This window comes from Rhinolophus sinicus, linkage group LG09 (genome assembly GCF_036562045.2).
Source record: "Rhinolophus sinicus isolate RSC01 linkage group LG09, ASM3656204v1, whole genome shotgun sequence".
NCBI classification, from domain to species: Eukaryota; Metazoa; Chordata; class Mammalia; order Chiroptera; family Rhinolophidae; genus Rhinolophus; species Rhinolophus sinicus.
The window spans coordinates 68,479,628-68,499,396 of record NC_133758.1 but is presented as its reverse complement, the minus strand read 5'-3'; the positions used below and the strand labels follow the sequence as shown (position 1 = coordinate 68,499,396).

Sequence of the window (19,769 nt, the reverse complement as noted above, 5' to 3'; positions counted from 1 at the left end):
TCCGCAGTGGGAAAAGAAAGCAAAACACACAATTTTGAATTTCAGTTTCTTGAAGAAAAAATAAAGCCCCAGAAAATGGCTTAGGTTTACCCAAAAGTCTTTTCCAGGGTTGTGAAACCACCTCAGTTGCTATAGGAATTATAAAAATGCCAAGGGAGCATACACTGTAATACTCTAGTGTAACAACAATTTCATGTAATTTTAAAATTATGATTCCGTTTTTAACTGACTCTAAAAAAATTGTAATGAAAAAACCTGAGATTGTGTTTATGTAATTTCAACCCACCAGGCCCTTCCTGGGAAGGTAGAGGTGAGCCCTGCCTGAAACGTAAGCCTCTGCCTGTGGAGGGTGATGGGACACAAAGACCTCGGTAGGACCTAAAGACGTGATAACACTGTGAGGATAGCTGGAGAGCTGGATGTCACTGGGCTTCTTTGGAAAACTATCAAAAAGATGAGCTGGTGGCTGGCAGTGGTTCTGATTTGTGGGCTTCCGCTTACATAAACTCAGACGTGGGAAATTATTGGGAAGAACAATCACTGGTTCAAGGACACACATGACTGCTTCCAAGCTGATTCCAGTGCAGACACAGGGGGCACCTACAAAAGTGATGTGTGTCACATCAGCAGCAGCGCCTCTCACATTGGGAGACGCTGGTCCTAAGAGCCCTCCTTTCCCACAATAACCTTAACATGCTCATTCCACGGTTTTTATTAATTTGTCTTTTCCCTCTGCTAGTAGAGTTTTAAGCTGCATTTTAATCACTTATGTCAAATGGAAAGCTTGAGGGGATATTAAAGAAATATTTCTCTTTTGCTCTGACATAGTGATTCTATTTGTTCCCCAATCCCCAAGTCTCCTTCAATTCATAGAACAAAACAAGTTGGGGTCTTCAAAGCAATGATCTCAGACCTGACACCTTCCATTCCCCAGCAGAATGTTCAGCTCTCCTCTAGGAAAATGCAAAAAAAAAAAAAAAAAAAAAATGCAGCCACTTTCTGTTTTTCAGATCTCTGAAAACCCAGGGCCTGACTCAGGGCTTCAAAAACGATGAAATCCGGAAACAAACACGAGGACTATAAAGCAAGCAGCGCGGTGAGCTCGAACGCATCAGCGAGGGCAGGCGAACATGTGTGGGTGGCAGGCACTGAGCCTTTCTTCTCTTACAAACCAAGGACTAAAAAGGCCCCAGCCTCCCCCTGCTGTGGCTGGGCCAAAGGCACTCCCTCGCAAGGCTGCAGCCAGGAGCTAGGCCTGGTGGCAGCTGGAAGCTCCCCATTATGGTGCATGAACCATCCCTTCCTGATCCCCAACCCAACAAACCCACGAAGCCACGGAGACTGCTAAATCCCTCCTCCCTTAGAAGGGCCTTTCCAGACATGCATGCACTGTGCCACTGAGGCATGGGGGGCTGCAGGTGCTCCCCCAGGCCTTGGCCACAGGTCAGCCCCTCTCACCAGCCTCTCCTCTGGCTTCCTTCCACTCAGACCCAGCAGAACACCTGTCCTGCAGCCCAAGGAGGAAAGAGAAATGGGACACAGACGGACCCAGGAGGTGACCGTAGCCCAAAGTTTAGAACAAAAACTATGAGTCCTGGGCCTTGTAAAATGCAGTGCCTGAGAGCTGGGCCCTGGAGTAGGCAGCCTCGAATTCAAATCCTGACTGTGCCATTTGGCATGATAATCCATCCCTTCTAAGCTTTTGTTTCTTCATCTGGAATTAAATGACATATTTGTGAAGGGGTTGGCACACAGTAAGGGTAGAAAAAACACAACATATTATTATTTATGGCTTTCTTCCTGTCTCTCCAACTCAGGCAGTCTCCCCCACGCCCACCTGCACGCGGGCAGAGCACGTGGGTAAGGCTGTACTGGAGTAACTGGTTTACACCTCTCTCGTCAGGCTGGGGGCTTCCTGGAGTCCTGAGCTCCATAGCCAGCCAGCCAGGCACATGGTAGCTGCTTAATAAATGGTAAGTTAACCAGGCTGAAGTTCCCAAGAAGTTGATTTACTTTTCATGCTCCTTAATTTTCTCTTTTCTCAAAGGGGGGACTTGTAAATGATAATAAATTGCCCTAATATCTATGTTGTTATCTAAGATTACACGGTCAATAATTATGTCTATTTGTTCATTCTTTGAGATCCTTGGAAGACAAGGGCTGTGAATCTCAGAAGGAGGCATGCTCCCCACCTTAGTGAAGAAGTGGTTAATTCCTGCCCCCCACCATGCTAAGCTCATGAAGGTTGGCTCCCTCCTCCTCTGGCAAACGCGGCTGCTCCCCACCCCACCCCAGCGACGGCCACTTGGAGCCAGTGTTTGGGATGGGCTTAGGGGTGTTTTATGGGTGTTCCCTCTGGTCTCATTTCCTCACGCTGGGATTGCAAGGTGCCTTATACATCCAGACAGTGAGTGCTCCGGGGCCTGGACCCCTCCTGTTTCAGCTCTGTCCTGTCCCACACTGGGCCACCACGGCAGCCAGGCTCAGGCCAGGCCACACTGAGCGACCTGAGCCCCACCTGGCAGAGGACCTGACGGGCTGGCTGCAGGACAGTGATGTCTCTGGTAGCCAAGAGAGTCATTTTTCAAAGAGCTGCCCTTTGCCTATGCCTGGCTCAGGCAACAGTGCCAACAATTTGTCCCTAAAAACGGTCCTGGGGATGTAAACTCGGTCCCGATTCTCTCTCTGAAGCAGCTGCAGGACACCCAGCTTCTCCCTGTCAGGTCATATACCTCCTTGTCCGTCATTCCAGCCAGGTGGCTTCTGGCCTGACAGCCCAGCCTCTGGCCCTCAGGACAGACGAGGAACTGTAAGCACTCCAGCAGGTTGCTGAGCCCCTATGAGGTACCCTGGCTAAAGCTACCCTTACAGCAAGGGTCGCATGGGCCTAGAGATCAGCGGCATGGACAGGACAACCCAATTCCCTCACCAAGTGTCCCCAGGGCCCTAGGCTCCAGCCAGGGACAAGTTCTGTGTAGAGAACAATAATGGGCAAAAACTGTGTAGTTTACTATGACTCAATGAAAGAGAGGAAAAAAAAATCAAGCTATGGGGGAAATTCTAATCCCTTCCTCCAGCTTCATGCCTAGTGGAACTGACAGTAGGTAAGTAGCAGAGACTATACATCACTACAGGAGCCATCATCAGACTCCTGTCCCTCTCACCTTCTCCCATCTGCATCATCTGAGTGTCCAAATGCTCACTTAAATCTTTATGCTCACATTACCTTCAACTTGAGGACTATGGTTTAGATGACAATATTCACAACATCACCAGGCCTCCTTGGACATTTTTACCCTACTCTTCTTCAGTATGCCTTGCTTTGTTTCTCTGAATAGGCTTTTTCTACCCTGAGCCTCTCTGGTCTGTGTGAGGCCAGTTTCCAGTTGATTCATCCCACCTCCATCCTGGGTCATCTCTTGGGTCCAGGCTGGGTCTCCTGGCACAGTCTGTGATGCCTTCCCTTTTTCCAACCCCACCCAAGAGTGACTTTTGTGAGGTGAAGGCAGGCGCCATACTTCAGGTAAGAGAGCAGAGAGTTTGGGGAGGAGGGGTGATGGCCCACATATGACGCTTTTCCTTATAAGAAATGTCATGATGAAAGAGAATTTTTGGACTGAACAGAACAGTGATATTAAGAACAGCTGAAATGGGTCAGGGGAATCAATGGGACATCTCCTTTGGTGTCTTTTCATACAGGACGGTCTACTTTCCTGTTGTGGAAATCTGACTGCATATGGAGGACAGGTGAGCTGGTCCTAGTTCCTTTCCAGCTCTTCAGTTATGATGACTGGTCCATCAGGGAATATGTCCCGAGAAGGATGGGCGAGGAAGAGGAGAGAAAGGGGAGGATATTACATCCCTGTTACTAAAGAAACCCTGGAAAAGGTAAACATGGCACAAAATCTGACTATTTTATTCTTAAGAGGAGTTAGGACTATCTATCTATCTATCATTATCTATCTATCTATCTATCTATCTATCTATCTATCTATCTATCTATCTATCTATCTATCTATCTACCTATCTACCTACCTACCTACCTACCTACCTACCTATCATCTATCATCTCTATCTTTTTACCTACCTCTATCATCTCTCGGCCTATCAGAGGAAGCATTACATTATTTGAGCCTGTGACTCTGAAGTGGACTTAACACAATCTCAATCTGTTTTAATGCAACACCCACTGTTACATTTACGGGTGATATGGCTTCACAAAAATAAACTAAAAATTTTAAAGAATAAAAGAAAAAAAAGAAACTCAGACAACAGCAAAAAACATCAGACGGTGTTCAGGGGCTGCATTATAAACTACATGAGGCCAGGGAGAGGCCTCGGCACAGCTCCGCCTTCCCCACCCAGCACAGCTCTGCACATGCATGCAGCAGGAGCTACGCAGAAGTCTGAATCAAAGTTCTCCCTGGAGGCACCTGAATCCAGCCTTCTCTGTGAAACCTGAATAGACTCTAGGCTTAAAAAATGGCTGCTCCGAGGCACACTGAGGAGCTTGATGTCCACCACCTTGCTTCTTGAGATTCGTATACCAAGAGGTTTGTTTATCTTGATGAAAACAAGACCAGAGCCCCACACAAAGGAACAGGGTGGGGCTGGGCTACCCAGCTGTCTGTGGGAGTCAAACCATGTGCACTGAGCGCTTTCACCAAGACCGGGACTATGATAAAAGAAGCACTTCTCATTACGCTTTCCGGCACTGTTTAGAGATTTTAATTTAGAAATGGCCTGGAGGAGCCAGGCAGCACCTACTACAGAGGTGCTCCCCCTGTTCCAACACAGCGATCTGGGAGATTTCTTGGGTGACATGTTGCCAGTCCACGCTAAAAGCAGAGCCCATGAAGAAGCCCTCCAGAGGTACTTCCTGAATAGAGGAAATGTGACATTTTAAAAGGTACAAGCAGAGGCCTTCATGAGCCAGTGTCATGGCAGCTATCAAGTTACTGCACCTCATGCCATCCAGTACCCACAGTAAAGACCACAGGGTAAAGAAAATGTCCACCCCAGAAAGTGCCGCCCTCATTTCCGACATGCCAAGCCCTGCTCAGCTGTGGGGGGATTCCACGAATGCTCTGCTGGGACTCTGCGATGAAAAAGAGGTATTCTCAGAATCTGTCAGACCGTGGCCAGGAAGGGCAGGCGGTCCCAGGGCCAGGTAGGCATGCTGAGTCCCACAGCAGTGGTAAGCTGATTCCTAGTCAGAGGGGCAAGAGACCCCTGGTCCTGCGGGCACTCGTCAGTGGCTCTGAGCACAAAGCACAGCTGGCTCTGGCTCTGATGTATCTGTAACTGACAAGGAGAATGTGCCATTTCTTTTCAGAGGCATTTGTCAACGCCCCTCATGTGCCCTCCAAGTTTACAATGATCACTCAAAAGATGCTGCTACCAGCTCAGAGGTAAACGTGCCATTTGGCTCTGTCACAAGATGCGCCCACTTGGTACAGCCAGATTGCAGTGGCAAGAAGTGCTTCCTGTTCCTGGGAAACAGTGTCCAAAGCACTAAGTCACTGGGACAGCCAGGCTGCAGGAAGTGGTTAACAGATATCCCAGGCGTCCCCCTAGGAACGGGGTGCTTACAGGGAAGCCAGAGCCACGCCCGCTGGACCTGCCAATGCGCGTGAAGGACAGAAATGTGTTAGGTTGGTGCGCAAGTATTTGCGGCTTAAAAGGTTAAAAAATAATTGCAAACACCACAGTTACTTTTGCACCAACCTAATACCGTTGCTCTAAGAAGACAAAAAGAAGTGCTTGAGCATCTCATCACATCCAGGCTCCTCAAACCAGTCACACACACCTGGCAACCACTCTGATGGGCTGGCGCTTAAAGCCAGGGGCCTTCTGAGCCCAGGAAGAAAAAATCCACCATAGACAGGATTACAGAAAGCTGTTTTAAAGTAATGAAAAATAGGATCGATCAGCTGGAGGAGAAAAATCAGTGTCTTCAATCACAAATCAAGCATGAAGCTAGTTCTGTGCCTGAGGAGAAAAGGGAGACTCTTAGCAACGTTCATTGGGCTCTGGGATCTAGCCGTACCCCTGGGCCCCAGGTTCAGCTTTCAGCATGTCCTCACCTACTGCTACCCCTTCCTCACCCTCTCTCCACACTAACCAAAGCCCTCCAGGCCAGCTTTAGTGCTGCCTCCTCCAGGGAGCCCTCTTTGATTCCCAAAGAGAAAATTAACCATTTCTCTGTATTTGCACAGTCCTCTGCCTTTACGGCTGCACTCAGCCCACTCTATCTGGTGTTTACAGATATTGGTGGATATAACTATCTTCCTCATTTGTACACTAATGTTTTATGTACAGACTCAGACATTTAACAGTCAAAAATTAAGCCTGCCAGAAACCTGCTCAAATGCTTAAGAGTGCCAATGCATCAAAGCCTTACTTTAGTCTAAGAACCACCCCGGAGACTTAACTGTGGGGTACTGAGATTAGCAACAAATTTCCACTCTGCCTCTAGCTGGCTGTGCCAGTGGGCAAGCCACAGAACCTCTCTGAATCTGCCTTTCCTCTGTTGGAAAACTGTAGTCATACCTTGTTCATAAGGTTGCTGCAAGGGTTAAATAACTTATGCCAGTGGCAGCATCTTACAGGCATTTCATTAAAGGCCCATGAAAGTTGACCTGACCTTTCAGCCTGAGCTAACCCAGGCAAAAGGCAAAGCCCCTCAGAGGAACACTGTTTTACAGAAGCAGCTCAGTGTCATCCTTAGAACGAAGGCTCTGAAGTCAGACTGCCTGGATTTGAACCCTGGCACCACCTCCTTAGGAAATTTCTCTGGGCTTTAGTTTCCTCATCTGCAAAATGGGGATGGTAAAAATAGGGCAGTTGTCAGCATGAGATGGGGGAAATACACATCTGACGTCTGGTACTTGGGGCACTCTCAATAAATGTTAGCTATTAGTATGAGTTAGAATCAGATTTTGCACAGTGGGACTTTAAAAACAACAACCCTGTTCCATTGGAGCAAAACAGTGAGTGTTGAGAAAGAAAGCATTATGTTAAAAGCCACCAGACCGTACACTTTCAGTTTACCCCTGAGTGAGTCAGCAGTAGATGAGGGTTTTTCAAACTGTGAATTCTACCTGTAATTTGGTAGCCAGATGTAGATGCCTGGACCTTATCCCAGATCTATGAAATGAGAGACTCTGGGGGTAGATTCCAGGAGGATGAATTTTTGACAAGCTCCTCGAGGGATGTGATAACCCCTAAAATTGTCCAATCGTGGAAACTACTAATGTGGAGACACCTGGTCACTTGACACCCACCGTACATCCCTGTCTTCATCTGGCGATACGGAACTTCTTGCTGGTTAAAAGATTGTGTCAGCCAAAGGGAGGAGTGTTCTGTACATGTAGACAGAGCTGCCACTGTGGTATCCTGTTATGTGGTTTGGTGTGCCCCTCTTAGGTACCTCTACTGGAAACTCTTTGGATCTATGGGTTAGGGACATAGTTCAGTGGTGAGCTGGAGGTGACATGAACCGCTCGCCAGAGCTCACTGTCTGCCTCTCTTCCCATCTCCACATTTAGCAACTTCACGTCGGTTGTTTGAAATTCACCATGGTGCGAATATTTATACGTCGGAAATCGGCAATGGTACAAATCAGGGCTTTTAAATTTGTTCAGTATACCTGCACCACTGGTTCTCATCTGTAATGAAATTCTGGAACCCAACTCTGTGGAACATGGTTCAGAGCACTATATTTAGGTCCTTGGATGGTTTGAGGCCATTTAAAGCCTAGCTTTTGAAAATCTACCTAAAATATGATGCTAGTAGTATTCTGGTATTTTAGCCCTCATGGCTTGGCTCAGGAGAAAACTTCCTTTGTGCTCTGTGGTCATACCCTAAATCCCAGCACTGGGCCGGCCATTTAGTAAATCGCAGTCTTGATACCAAAGTGGAATGGAGTCAGGGTGTGGACGCTTCAGGGCCAAGCCCTCATCACCACTGAAAAAACAACGCTGTTCTCCTGAGGGCTGCCCCGCGGCTTTCATACCCGCAGGAAACCAACCCAACAACGCACAGGCAGGGCAGAGGTTCTTCAGTAAATCTTTCTTCATGCTGGGAGTGGGGTTCAGGTGCAAGGGTGGCCCAGCTAAGCTTCAGCCCCAATCCCCAGCCTGCTGTTCAGACACCCCAGCTGCTTTTCAAAAGGTGACCCATTAAGAGCCATGAGCACGGCAGTCGGCCCTGGTCAGCAGACACGGCTCGAGAAACACATTTTCCTTTGAATTCCTCCACTCAGCAGTCAGGTGAGTCAGGGAGAATTCAATCCAATTTCTCAGTAAATCCTACTATGCTCTAGAAGGACACGGTTTGAAAAATCTATTTTTGTGCTTTTATTTACTTAAGGTCTGCATGCCTGGGGAAGCTTTTTCATAGGGTCGTCAACCGTGCCTCTCACTTAACAGGAAAAATAGGGTCCACCTTCCTGGGATACTCCCAGCAGCAGCCCCGCCGCACAGCCTTAGTTAGCGTCCCATCCCCGCAGGCCTGCTGCCGCTCCACGCTCCCCCCGCACAGATGCCATCTGCAGCCCTGGGGTGAGCAGTTTTCCAAAGGGACTGGGGCTCTGGGCCCTAGAGTCCCAATGGCAGGTGGCTCCGTCCAGCACCCCGCATAGCTTTCCCCATCCAGGGCTGCCCGGAGCTCACGTATTTTTGTTTTCCTGGTTTAAATACTGTCTTTGAACCAGATGCACAGCCTGTCTCTGTGGGGTTTGCATCTGCTATTCCAGAGGCTTCCTAGTGTAAACTGCTGGGGATCTTTGGACAGTGTTATCTTTCTAGAAAGGCCCACACACTCAGCTCAGAAGACAAATGTAGTCAGTGTCCTCAGGGCCTGGGGCTGTCTGTATTGGTAAATTTAGACCTTGTCCCAATGCTATTTTCTACCTCTGTGTCAAATCCATCCATTTGGGTCACCGTCCAGCCAACGCCAATGTGGACTCTTTACAGGAACCCAATGCAGGTCACACACTGCACCCTCTACCTGCTAGCAGTGGGGGGTTGTGGAGGTGCCATAGGCAGCTTGGGAGGGTGTGGGTGGACGTCAGGGCACCACAGCCTTCTTAAGGAATGGCTTGAGAGCCCCTCTTCTCTGCCCTGGCCCCTTCCTCAGCTTCCCTGAGACCATGGCTGCCGGTCTCCCTGAGACAGTGCCTCACTGCTGGCAGTCTCCCCAGTGACCCAGATGCCATGGCGGGTGGGAGGCAGCTCTGACCCTGGCTGTTGGGAGAAGAAGGCAGGGTTTGAGCAGTATGTGTGGAGCTTCAGGCCTCTGTCACTGACTTGTCAAGACAGGAGATCTCACTGGGTCCCCAGGGCACCCCTGCCCCTGCTGGCAAAATGAAGCAATGGGACCAGGTTTGCGGTCTCAAATCTTACGAAGAGTCCAATCCCAGGAGCTTTGAAAGTAGATTCCTGGATCCCAGCCAGACCAACTGAATTGGTCATCCTGGAAGTGAGTCCCCAACAGTCTATTTTGAACAAAGATTCACAGGTGATTTTGATGCAGCTGTTCAACCCAGTGTAGGGCTACGCTCCCCCAAGCGTCCCTTCCCATGAAAACACCTATTATTTTATATACTTTCACTCAGTTACAAACTGGGCCTGAGGAAAGGAAAGCACAGGGGTAAGACTCATTTGCCTCTCCAATAGGGGCTATGATACTATCTCTTCTCTGACCCAGCTGAGTAGCCGCCAGTCTACCTGCTAAGGCAGCTTGTAAGGGGCCACCACAGGGGATGGACAAGTGTCGCCCATGTGAAGGTTTCAGTACTCGCCAAGCCCCCGACGGACAGGCTTCGGGAAGAGGAAGAGGGCAGCCCTCAGTCATGGTGCCCCCGTGGCTAGACAGGGGTTGCCTGTCCTGGCCTTGGAGCCCAGTCTGGCCTGAATGCCCTGTCAGGTCCCTTAGGCTGCCTTTCCCTCACTGATGTGCCAGGAAAAACACTGCAAGACAAGCAACAGCCATGCTGAGACCAGCTCAAACCAGGAAGGGCAAGCCCTAAGCACCTGATGTGAATGGACAGGAAGGGCCTGGCTGCCTTATCTCTTAAAATGCCTGGTTAAAGGGGACTCCTGTGGCTGGCTGTCCCAGGTGCTTGGTGAATGGGTAAAGGGCAGCCACAACCCACCCAGTACCAAGATAAGAATCAGAATGGAGGTGATGTTCGTAGAGAAGAGGAAAGCTCTTGTTGGAGAAGAATGGAAATGCCCCCACTTTCCCCTCCCATCCCAGAGGAAATTAGCCTCTCATTCCAGCTAACAAGAGGTAGAATTTCAGAGGCAGCCACACGAAACCACTTGCAGGCCATTTCTACAAACACTTATTCCATGTGTTAGGTGCCCAGGGGCTGATCTATGCTAGACCCTTAAGGGGAAGGTTTATTGATAAAATAATTATTAAAAACAATATCAATCACAGCAGACAACACTTCCTGAGTATTTACTCCCTGCTAGGCACTGTGACAAATGCTTTATATTGAATGTTTCATTTCATCCTCACAATAGCCCTGCATGGGTGATACTACCTCCATTTTATAGATAAGGAAGTAGGAGCTCAAAGACTGTAAGCTGTTTGCTCTCAGTCTCACAGCTTTAAAATGGTGGAACCAAACTGTGAGGCCAGGTCTGCTGACTCTTAAATCCAGGGCTATCTGTCTTCCCCAAGAGAACAGCAGCTCAGAGAACAGGCGATGGGTGGGGAAGTGACAGGAAGTCCAACCTTACTTAGGAAGAAAGACCTGTGGAGTAGCATTGACCAAATGTCCAAACACCGAGAAAGCACAAAAGAAGCGCAAACCAAAGTCTCAGTCCTCAACAAGGGCACGGTTCGGACAGCGCACACACTTTAGACAATGAGACAATGAATGAGCCAGACAGTAGAATGTATGGATATAATAAAGGCTGAACTGTGACAGATGGAGCGTAGGACAGCACGTAGTGGTGGGAGAACTGAGTAGAACAGGCAGGCAAGGCAAAAGGGACTGGAGGAGGGAGTGGTGAACCCCGCTTAGGCGGCAAGGGGCTGGCTTTCTGAAGGTGGCTTACATGGGCAGATTTGGCAGGACCCCTGCTGCAGTGGGGCGGAAAGGGGAACACCCACGCCTCCCAGGCTTGGTAAGTCCTGTGTGCAGGCTGGCAGCTGTGCCAACAGGGCATCTGAGGTGATTCAGTGCAGGAAAGAGGAGGTTGTGGACTCAACCACTGGCCTCATCCACTCATTCATTCATTCATTCAACACTATGGATTGCCATTGATCATATGCTAGGCACTAGGGTACAGAGAAATGAGTAAGATAATTCCTGCCCTCAAGGAGCTCACAGACCGGTAAGGGAAACAGGCTCACAATACACTATGGCACTTGATAAGGGGTGGGGGGTATAGGGTACCAAGGAGGGAGAGCTCATGCTGCAGTGGAGCGCAGCGGAGGCCCCAGAGCTGGGTCCTGATGGAAGAGCGGGAGTTTCCAGGCTGTGTAGGGTGGAGGAGCACCCCAGGTGAGGAACCTGCAGAGGTGTGAGATGCCCCGTTCAGGTATGGTGGGTACTGAGTGTAGCAGAGAACAAAGGAAAGGCAGGAGATGGGACCAGAGAGGTGGGGAGGCAGGATTTTAATGTGTGCACATGTGTATGAAGAGGGTGTAGAAACAGTGATGGCTGTATTTTGGAGGCAATGTTGAACTTGGTGGGACAAGCCTGTGCAGTGGTCTGTGCGGAGAGTGGTGATGTCTGAGCCGGGGACAGTGACTACAGGGATAGAGAGGATGAAGGACCCAGAGACAGTGGGCACTGATCCACTGTGGGAAATGATGTACCGCTTTCAAATTCATATGTTGAAGCCCTAACCCCCAAGGCGATGGTATTTGGAGATGTGCTCACGGGGAACCAACCACATGCCGACACTCTGATCTTGGACCAATTCCAGCCTCCAGACTGTGAGAAATACATTTGTGTTGTTTCAGCCCCCAGTCTATGGGATTTTGTATGGCCATCTGAATGGCCTAAGACTGATGGTGCAGATAGATTTGTTTTGCAACCTGTTGAGTTTGAGCAATTGATCTGCAGTTCAATGGGCTAGTTGGGGCCAGAGAAAGATTGAGACAATCATGAGCATGTAGCTGGTCCCTGAGTTGGGAGCATTTGGGGATTAGCCTGTGAAATGACACTGCGATAAGGATGGAACTGGGGGAACGCCAGCCAGGAAAGGACAAGAGGAGGGAAGAGTGTTGGTGCAGGAAGCTGAGAAGGAGTGCTCAGAGAGTGGGGGGTGAGTCACGAGAAGGCGCCAAGAGGCAGTGGGGCCCAGCGCACAGAGGCGTCAGCTTAGACTGCAAGGTGGCCGATACCTCTGAGAAGGAGAAAAGCTATTCTGGGGACAAGGTGGGGTGTGGGAGCCAAGTGTCACTGCTGGGTCATAAGCAACCAAGGAAGAGTGATTTGTTTTGATTGTAAACAAATACTTGAAAAAGGTTTTAGTTTGCAAGATCCAGGAGAGCCTTCTTTGCCCTCCGGGGTCTTCACCTACCTCCTGGGGCCTGGCAATGCGTATAGTCCAGGGTTCAGCCACGCCTCCTGTGCTTGGGAGACCCGTCACCCTATCTGCCCAACCTGCTATCACACGTGCCCTTTATGTGCTCCCCAAGAAAGCAGCTAGTAGTGAGTGCAGACCTAACTCCAGACACCACGCTACTTCACAAACATGGCCTCATTCAATTCTGAGGAGCCTCGTGAGGAGGCTTGCTCAGGCTAAGTTTACTGGTGAAGAAACTGGGCCTCGGAGAAGTCAAGTTACCCACCTAGAGTCACATTGCTAGTAAATGGGTATGAAATTTGATCCCACATGTGTCAAACTCCATTATACTCTCCCGCCTCCAAAGAACCTCTCCCACTCCTATCTTCCGTGAGTGCTGCCCCACACTGACCCTGCACATTCCCGTATAGGCACAGAACAGGACGTGCCTTCCATATGCCACTCCTGGGGCAGCTGTCCCAAGAATCACTCCCAATTTGTTTACTGTTCTGCATATCCATGCCTGTGGGTGTTCCCTTCCCACACTGATTCTGAGCTTGATCATGTGACTTGCTTTGGCCAGTAGCACAACAGCAAATGTGACACAGAGACATCTAAAGTATTTGTACATTGGGTTTGTTTCCCCTCTCTTGCAGCTCTTTGGAACCCTGACACTTCACATGAAGAAGCCCAGGCTGGCCTACCACAGACTGGGATGAGTGGTTCCTGTCCAGGGCACCCAAGATCGATCACTTCCCAACCACCAGGGAGTGAGGACTTCCTAGACCCCCAGTCCCAGCTGAGCTGTGCACACCAGAGAACCACCCTATTGACCCACAGAATCATGGTACATGATGTTTATTGTCTTAACTTACCAAGTTTGGCGGGGGGGGGGGGGGGGGTTCGTTTCAAAGAAAAAACTGACTGATACAAGTTCTGAAAGAAGCCCAGACCAGCTTCTCCTTCCAGCTCTGAAGCAGTGGAAGCGAATTCTTGGATCTCTGATGTCCACAGACTCCTTCAGCAGTGAAAGAACCATCATAAGAATATGGCAGCATCCTTGGCCTGGAGGGTCCTGTCCTTGTGCTTGAGAGGAAGCAGGAAAAGGGACAGTCTCTGTACCTTTCCTCTGGGACACACAGTGGGCCTGCCCCCAGCCAGCAGGTAGCCCCTGACGGACACCAGGTGATATGGGGACAAAGTGACACAGTAATATGTTTATGCCACATTGTTTATGCCACTGATGAGAGAGGAAGATCATGTCGTTAGTGGGAGCAAAGGCTTCAAGGCAGCGTTTCATCAGAGGTGCTGGAGGAGGCCTTTCAGGAGACTGCAGAACCCGGCAACCTCCAGCTCTCCTTAGCAAGGAGCTGAGAGGCACAAAAATGAGTGAGCACCCAAGAAAGCTAACCTGATCAGTGGCACTTTGATAAGGTGACAAAATTGTTCCCTCCTCCAGTCCAAACCCACTCTCTCTGTGGTGAACTATTATGGGACGGAAGCATTGACTAATTAGAAGCATCTCTGGGACACGAGAAAAATCAGCACCTAAAATGCCTGAGCAGAGAATTCCTTGCTAAGAAGAGAGAAAACAACAACCAAAAAATGCTAGGATGTCACTTTCCCCAAGCATATTTATAAAAGGAGGAGGAGATAAGAATTAATTAGGACAGGAGCTTCTACCCAAATGACACAAAAGACACAATTATTTTTTGCTGCTTTTATAGACCAAGTGCCCCTTCCAGGTGGGGACAGATGCCTGAAACCACCCACTACATTGAAAAATGACTTTTAGTCTCTGCTAGTTCTAACGAAGCTTGAAACGAAGATGGTTCTTTTGTTTACTCCCCCTGTTTGCGAAGCCCTAGCTGCCATCAATAACACCAACGTCTGGATTATTTATTTCTCATTGGCCAACCTATGGGGCATAAAAGAATTTTATGGAGCCAAAATGTGAGGCATTTTTCTCCCACAGGAGAGTGGACACGCCTCTCCAGTACTGTAGAGCATGGCCCTTTAATAATCTGAAGTTTGACGGACAGGACTGATGCCCAACTTTCGGCAAAGAACTCTGAGAGTCAGAAGCTTGACTCTTGTTGCCCCCTTGCCTGCTAGATGTGAGGTCTTGGACATGTCCCTTAAACCTTGAGAAAATTCAGCAAAACAAAGAGGTGACTGACTAAAATATACATATATATATGCACACATATATATATATATATATATATATATATATATATATATATACATACATATATATTATATATATGTATGTATGTATATATATAATTGTGGCAAAAGAAAAGTCATGAGATCTACTCTCTTACATTTTTAAGCATACAGTACAGTACTGTTAACTGTAAGCACAATGTAAGGCAGATCTCTAGAACTTTTTCATCTTGTGTAACTGAAACTCTATACCCGTTGAACAGCAAATCCCCATTTCCCCGTCCTCCTGCCCCTGGCAACCACCATGCTACTTACTATTCTGTTTCTAGGAGTTTGATTACTTCATATACCGCATGTAAGTGGAATCATGCAATATTTGTCTTTTTGTGGTTTAGTTCACTTAGCATAATGTCCTCAAGGTTCAAACATATTATATTCTTAGAGTAACACAGAGTACTCACTGTTTGAATGGTAAATAGTTACATATATTGACTCATTTAATCCTCACAAAAATATTGTGAGGTAGAATATCATTATTATCTCTTTTTGAGGCACAGGGAGGTGAACTGACATGCCTCAGCTCACCTGGTGTGAACATAACAAACAGTGTTTCTGTGCAGTTCGAAATTTTTATTGTACGTGAATAGGTTTACAGAGATACTAAAGTCACTGAGGATGACTGCAGAAGATAGGGCAGCAGAGAGCATAAAGGAGAGCGGTGTCTGAGGGAGTTACCTTTGTGCAGTTGGACGTGGTCCTTCATAGCAGAAAGGAGGGAGGCCTTGGAGCCGGGGGGATCTAGGTACAATTCTGGTTCTACCCCTGCTCCAGGCACCTGGGAAACAAAAATGAACACAACCAACAAGATCCCTGGCCATGGAGATTACACTCTAGCAAAGGAGACGAGAATAAACAATAAATACTTCTAACAATGTTTAGTATGTAGAAGGGGGAAATATGAAAAAACACTTAAGCAGATAGGGATTGGGAACACAAGTGGGAAGGCTGGTTGGAATTTAAAAAAGAGTATCACTAAGAAGAGGACATTTGAGCAAAGACTAGAAGAAGGTGAGGGGAAAGCCTCAATCAGAGGCAGGGAGCTACCCAGGGCACCTTCCCCTCCAGGCAGAGGGCAAATGCCCGAGGAGGCGGCGAGTCCAGGATGTACGAGGAAGGGCAGGAAGGCCAGTGTGGCTGGAGGGGAGCAAACAGGGGCAGGAGCAGAAGGCAATGACGCCAGGAATGACATGAGGGCGGGGCAGCATGAGGGTGCCAGGGGTAACTCTGAGTGACATGGAAGCTCCTGCAGGGTTTTGAGCAGAGGAGTGACGTGATCTAATGTTTGGCTTTTGTACCAATTTGGGTGATAGTGGCTCAGATCAGATCAGAGCAGCAGAGTCGGAGGTGGGAGAAATGGTTGCTGTGGAGCTAACCCTAAGAGACAGTCGGCAGTGTTTTCTGGTAGGCTGAATGTGGGGTGAGAAAAAAAATGGGAGTCAAAGGTGACACCAAGTATTTGGCCCAGAGCAACTGGAAGAGTGAAGTGGCTACTACATAAGATGGGAAGGCCATCGATGAAACAAGATAGGGGTGTCATTGGTTGCACTGTGTTCCCCCAAAAGATATGTCAAGGTCCTAACCCCAGTACGCGTGACTATGGCCTTGTTTGGAAACAGGGCCTTGGCAGAAGTCATCACGTTAAGATGCGGTCATTAGCTGGCCCTAACCCAATATGACTGACTGGTGTCTTCATAAGATGAGGAAAAGAGACACAGACACATAGGGAAGGGGATATGAAGACCCACAGGAAGAATGCCATGTGACAAAGGAGTCAGAGATTAGAGTGATGTGTCTATGGGCCAAAGAAAGCCAAGTATTGCTGGCAACCCCAGGAGCTACGAGAAAAGAATGGGACAGGTGCTCCTCCAGGGTCTTCAGGGGGAGCATGGCCAACAGCTTGACTTCAGACTTCCTTCCTCCAGAGCCATGAGAATACATTTCTGCGGCTTTAAGCCTCCCAGTTTGTGGAACTTCGTCATGGGAGCCCTAGCGATGAATGTAGGGGGAAGACTAGTGCAGCTTTCAGTGCTAATGTGGAGATGAATTCAAGGGGATACACGAGTCTTGAATTCAGGAGAGAAGCCCAGGCTGCTGATAGAAATGTGGAAGATGTCTCCAAACAGAATGTATTTAAAGCCACGAGACTGGATGAGATAAGAGCAGCAAGGGAGAAAACTGAGCCTGGGGTGATCCAAAGTTGAGAGACTGGGGAGAAGCAGAAACTAGCAAAGGCATCTGGGATGGTACAGCAGTGAGGTCGGAGGAAAACCAAGGGCAGAGTCCTAGCAGCCGGCAGTCCTTCAGCAGCTCCCATTGCTCCTGCTGGGCTGGGGGCTCTCTGTTCACCCACCCCCCACTCCTTTTTCTCTCCCCCACACATCTGAAGCTCCAGCTGGGCCACTGAACCCATCACTCTCAATCGCCCCGCCCCTTGTCTTTGGACAGGGTATCTCTCTGCCGGGGGTCACTTTCCCTCCCGTGTTTGCCAGGTCTCAGCCTTAGAGAGCCCCCTGCGCTGCGAAGGCCCTGGACCCCCCCAGTCTCCCTTCTCAAGCCCCCCTGCCCCAGTACTAACCCTACCTCTGCACTAGTGCTCATCTCTTCTTATGCGGTTTATGGGAATGCCTGTCTTTGCACGCTGCCTGCCCCCTGCCACAGAGCAGATATTCAATAAACATTTGCTGAAATTAGTTAATAAATAAACGGATGATTGAAATGGGCCTCTTCTGGCAGCTATGTCATAACCTGTATTAACAGTAAGCTTAGAGTTAATGAAAATATATGAACTTTTAAATATGCTTATTAAGTTTTCCTTTCTTGTACCTGTTGATATTTAAGTCTCAGGAATAAGAGTTTACATATGTTCCTGTTAAACTTTTATCTCGATAGATTTGACTCGGACTAGTGAGTGAGATATTTGGGGTCTTGGTTCTATCCATTTAAATACTGTTTTCACAGAGAACAGAATGGTGGTTGCCAGAGGTAGGGGGATGGTGGGTAGGGGAAGTGGGTGAAGGGGGTCAAAAGGCACAAACTTCAAATTATAAGATGAATGAGTCATGGGCTGTGACGCACATCACGGTGACTATAGTTAACAATACGCTGCTAAGAGAGTAGATCTTAAAAATTCTCTTAAGAAAGAAAACTGTAACTATGTGTGGTGATGGATGTTAACTAATCTTCTTGTGGTAATTTGGCAAATATACATATATAAAATCACTATGTTGTAAACCTTAAACTAATACAATGTTATATGTCAATTATCTCAACCAAACTGGAAAAAAAATACTAGTTTTTAGGCCTCGCTCTCTGTTCTCCACAAACTTTAATTAACATATCATCAATGTCTTTACTCAGAACAGGAAATAATCCTTTAATGTGCCCCTAAGGTTGTCTGTCTCTCTGGCTTAGTAATGGCCCACTCATTCAACAGATATTTATTAAGCACCTACTATGTGCCTGGCATTGTTCTAGGTATCAGTGAACAAAACAAAGATTCCCTGCCCTCACTGACTTATGGTCAGACACAGACTTTCAACCTCCTACGAATTGATATACTTGTATGATTTTTAGAACTAGATTTTTTTCTTATCCACAGATATTTCATGAGAGACCTTTTGTCAAATGCCTTATTAAAACCAGGGGCTGTGTTTATAATATTCCCTGACCTCTCAGCTCAGGAGTCTCTCAGAAGAGCAAATGGTATTCCTCTGGTGTATGCAGTTTCTGGTAAACCCAGATTGGCCCCTGGTGATCTGCCTTCTCCTTTTGTATTTACAATCTATCAAAGTAACACAACAGACTAGACTCTCCCCTGGTCTGTAAATTCTGGAACTCATTTTCTTTCCTTTTTGGGAAACCAAAGGAATCACTGACTACTTTCAGTCTTCTGGGACTTCTTTTGACTGCGATTCTGCCAGGCTCACTAAAAACAATTCCATCTCAGTTTTTTTCAGTATCTTAAAATATCATTATCTGGACCCCTAATCTAAACTTAAAATAGCTGCATCTTCTCTCATAATTTCTCCATCTATCCTGAATTCCAATTTCCTCTTACTAGTTATGAGTTCTGCCCTTCATAGTCTGCAAATCTTTCTTCTTCTTCTTTTATTTTTTGAAAAATTACAAATTACTTTATTAGACTAATGCAGCATATATTTACATAATAAAAGCATTTCTATGAAAACCTTATCGAGTTCTTTCAACGTATTTACAAACTATGGGTAAGATATACTGTCATAAAAACACTGTAAGTCCAATTTAACTTGGTTGACATTAATTTTGATCCAGTGATTGGGCATTTAAAGTGAAAAACTATGTAGATATTAGTAAATTAGCCATTTAGGAAATCTTTCTCCTTAATGCCTCCTTAGCCTGTCTTCTTTTCCCTCCTCCCCTCCCCCACTTCACCTTATGTAAAAGCTGCTTTCCACGGAGAATCTGCTGTTCCTCAGGAAATCTTCCCAAGAAAGACCAGGTTGGCAGCACTCTCCATCCTCTGTAGCCTCCCATCACCCATGGGCACTCAGAACCTGCCCTTCAGGAAGTGCTCTCTCTGCTAGGGGCCGGCCCTGCCTGCCTGTGCTCATTCTCTGTCTCTCTCAACTTCCAACCAGAGCAAGGCCAACAATCATGCTGACCCGAAACTGATTTCGAGGTTCACGGTTCAGGCCAAAAAACATTTAGCAAACTCGAATACAAATATCTTTGTCCTGCACTGGACTGGAGGCTTTAATAATGGCTGTGATCATGGTGATGCTGAAGAAGGGGTGGGGCTGGGGCAGCCGGATGGCCCCGTTGGTTAGAGCGCGAGCTCTGAACAACAGGGTGCCGGTTCAATTCCCCATGGGCCAGTAGGCTGCGCCCTCCACAGCTAGATTAAAGGACAATGACTTGGAGCTGATGGGCCCTGGAGAAACACACTGTTCCCCAATATTCCCCAATAAAAAAAAAATTAAAAAAAAAAAAAGAAGAAAGGGTGAGCAGAGGAGAAACTATCAATTC

At 47.7% G+C, this 19,769-nt stretch overlaps 1 protein-coding gene across 9 annotated transcripts in view; it reads right to left on the bottom strand.

The window, feature by feature from the left end:
* Nucleotides 1–19,769, bottom strand: part of ATXN7L1 (ataxin 7 like 1) — a 216,532-nt gene that overhangs the window by 146,503 nt on the left and 50,260 nt on the right. The window contains exon 1 of one of the 9 annotated variants that reach the window (XM_074340585.1): nt 15,441–15,557. The exons of the other annotated variants lie outside the window; for them this stretch is intronic. Within the exon in view, the coding sequence (XP_074196686.1) occupies nt 15,441–15,468 (28 nt within the window). The 5' untranslated portion in view covers nt 15,469–15,557. Of the gene's footprint in view, nt 1–15,440; nt 15,558–19,769 lie in introns of those variants that run through there. 9 annotated transcript variants of the gene reach the window in all.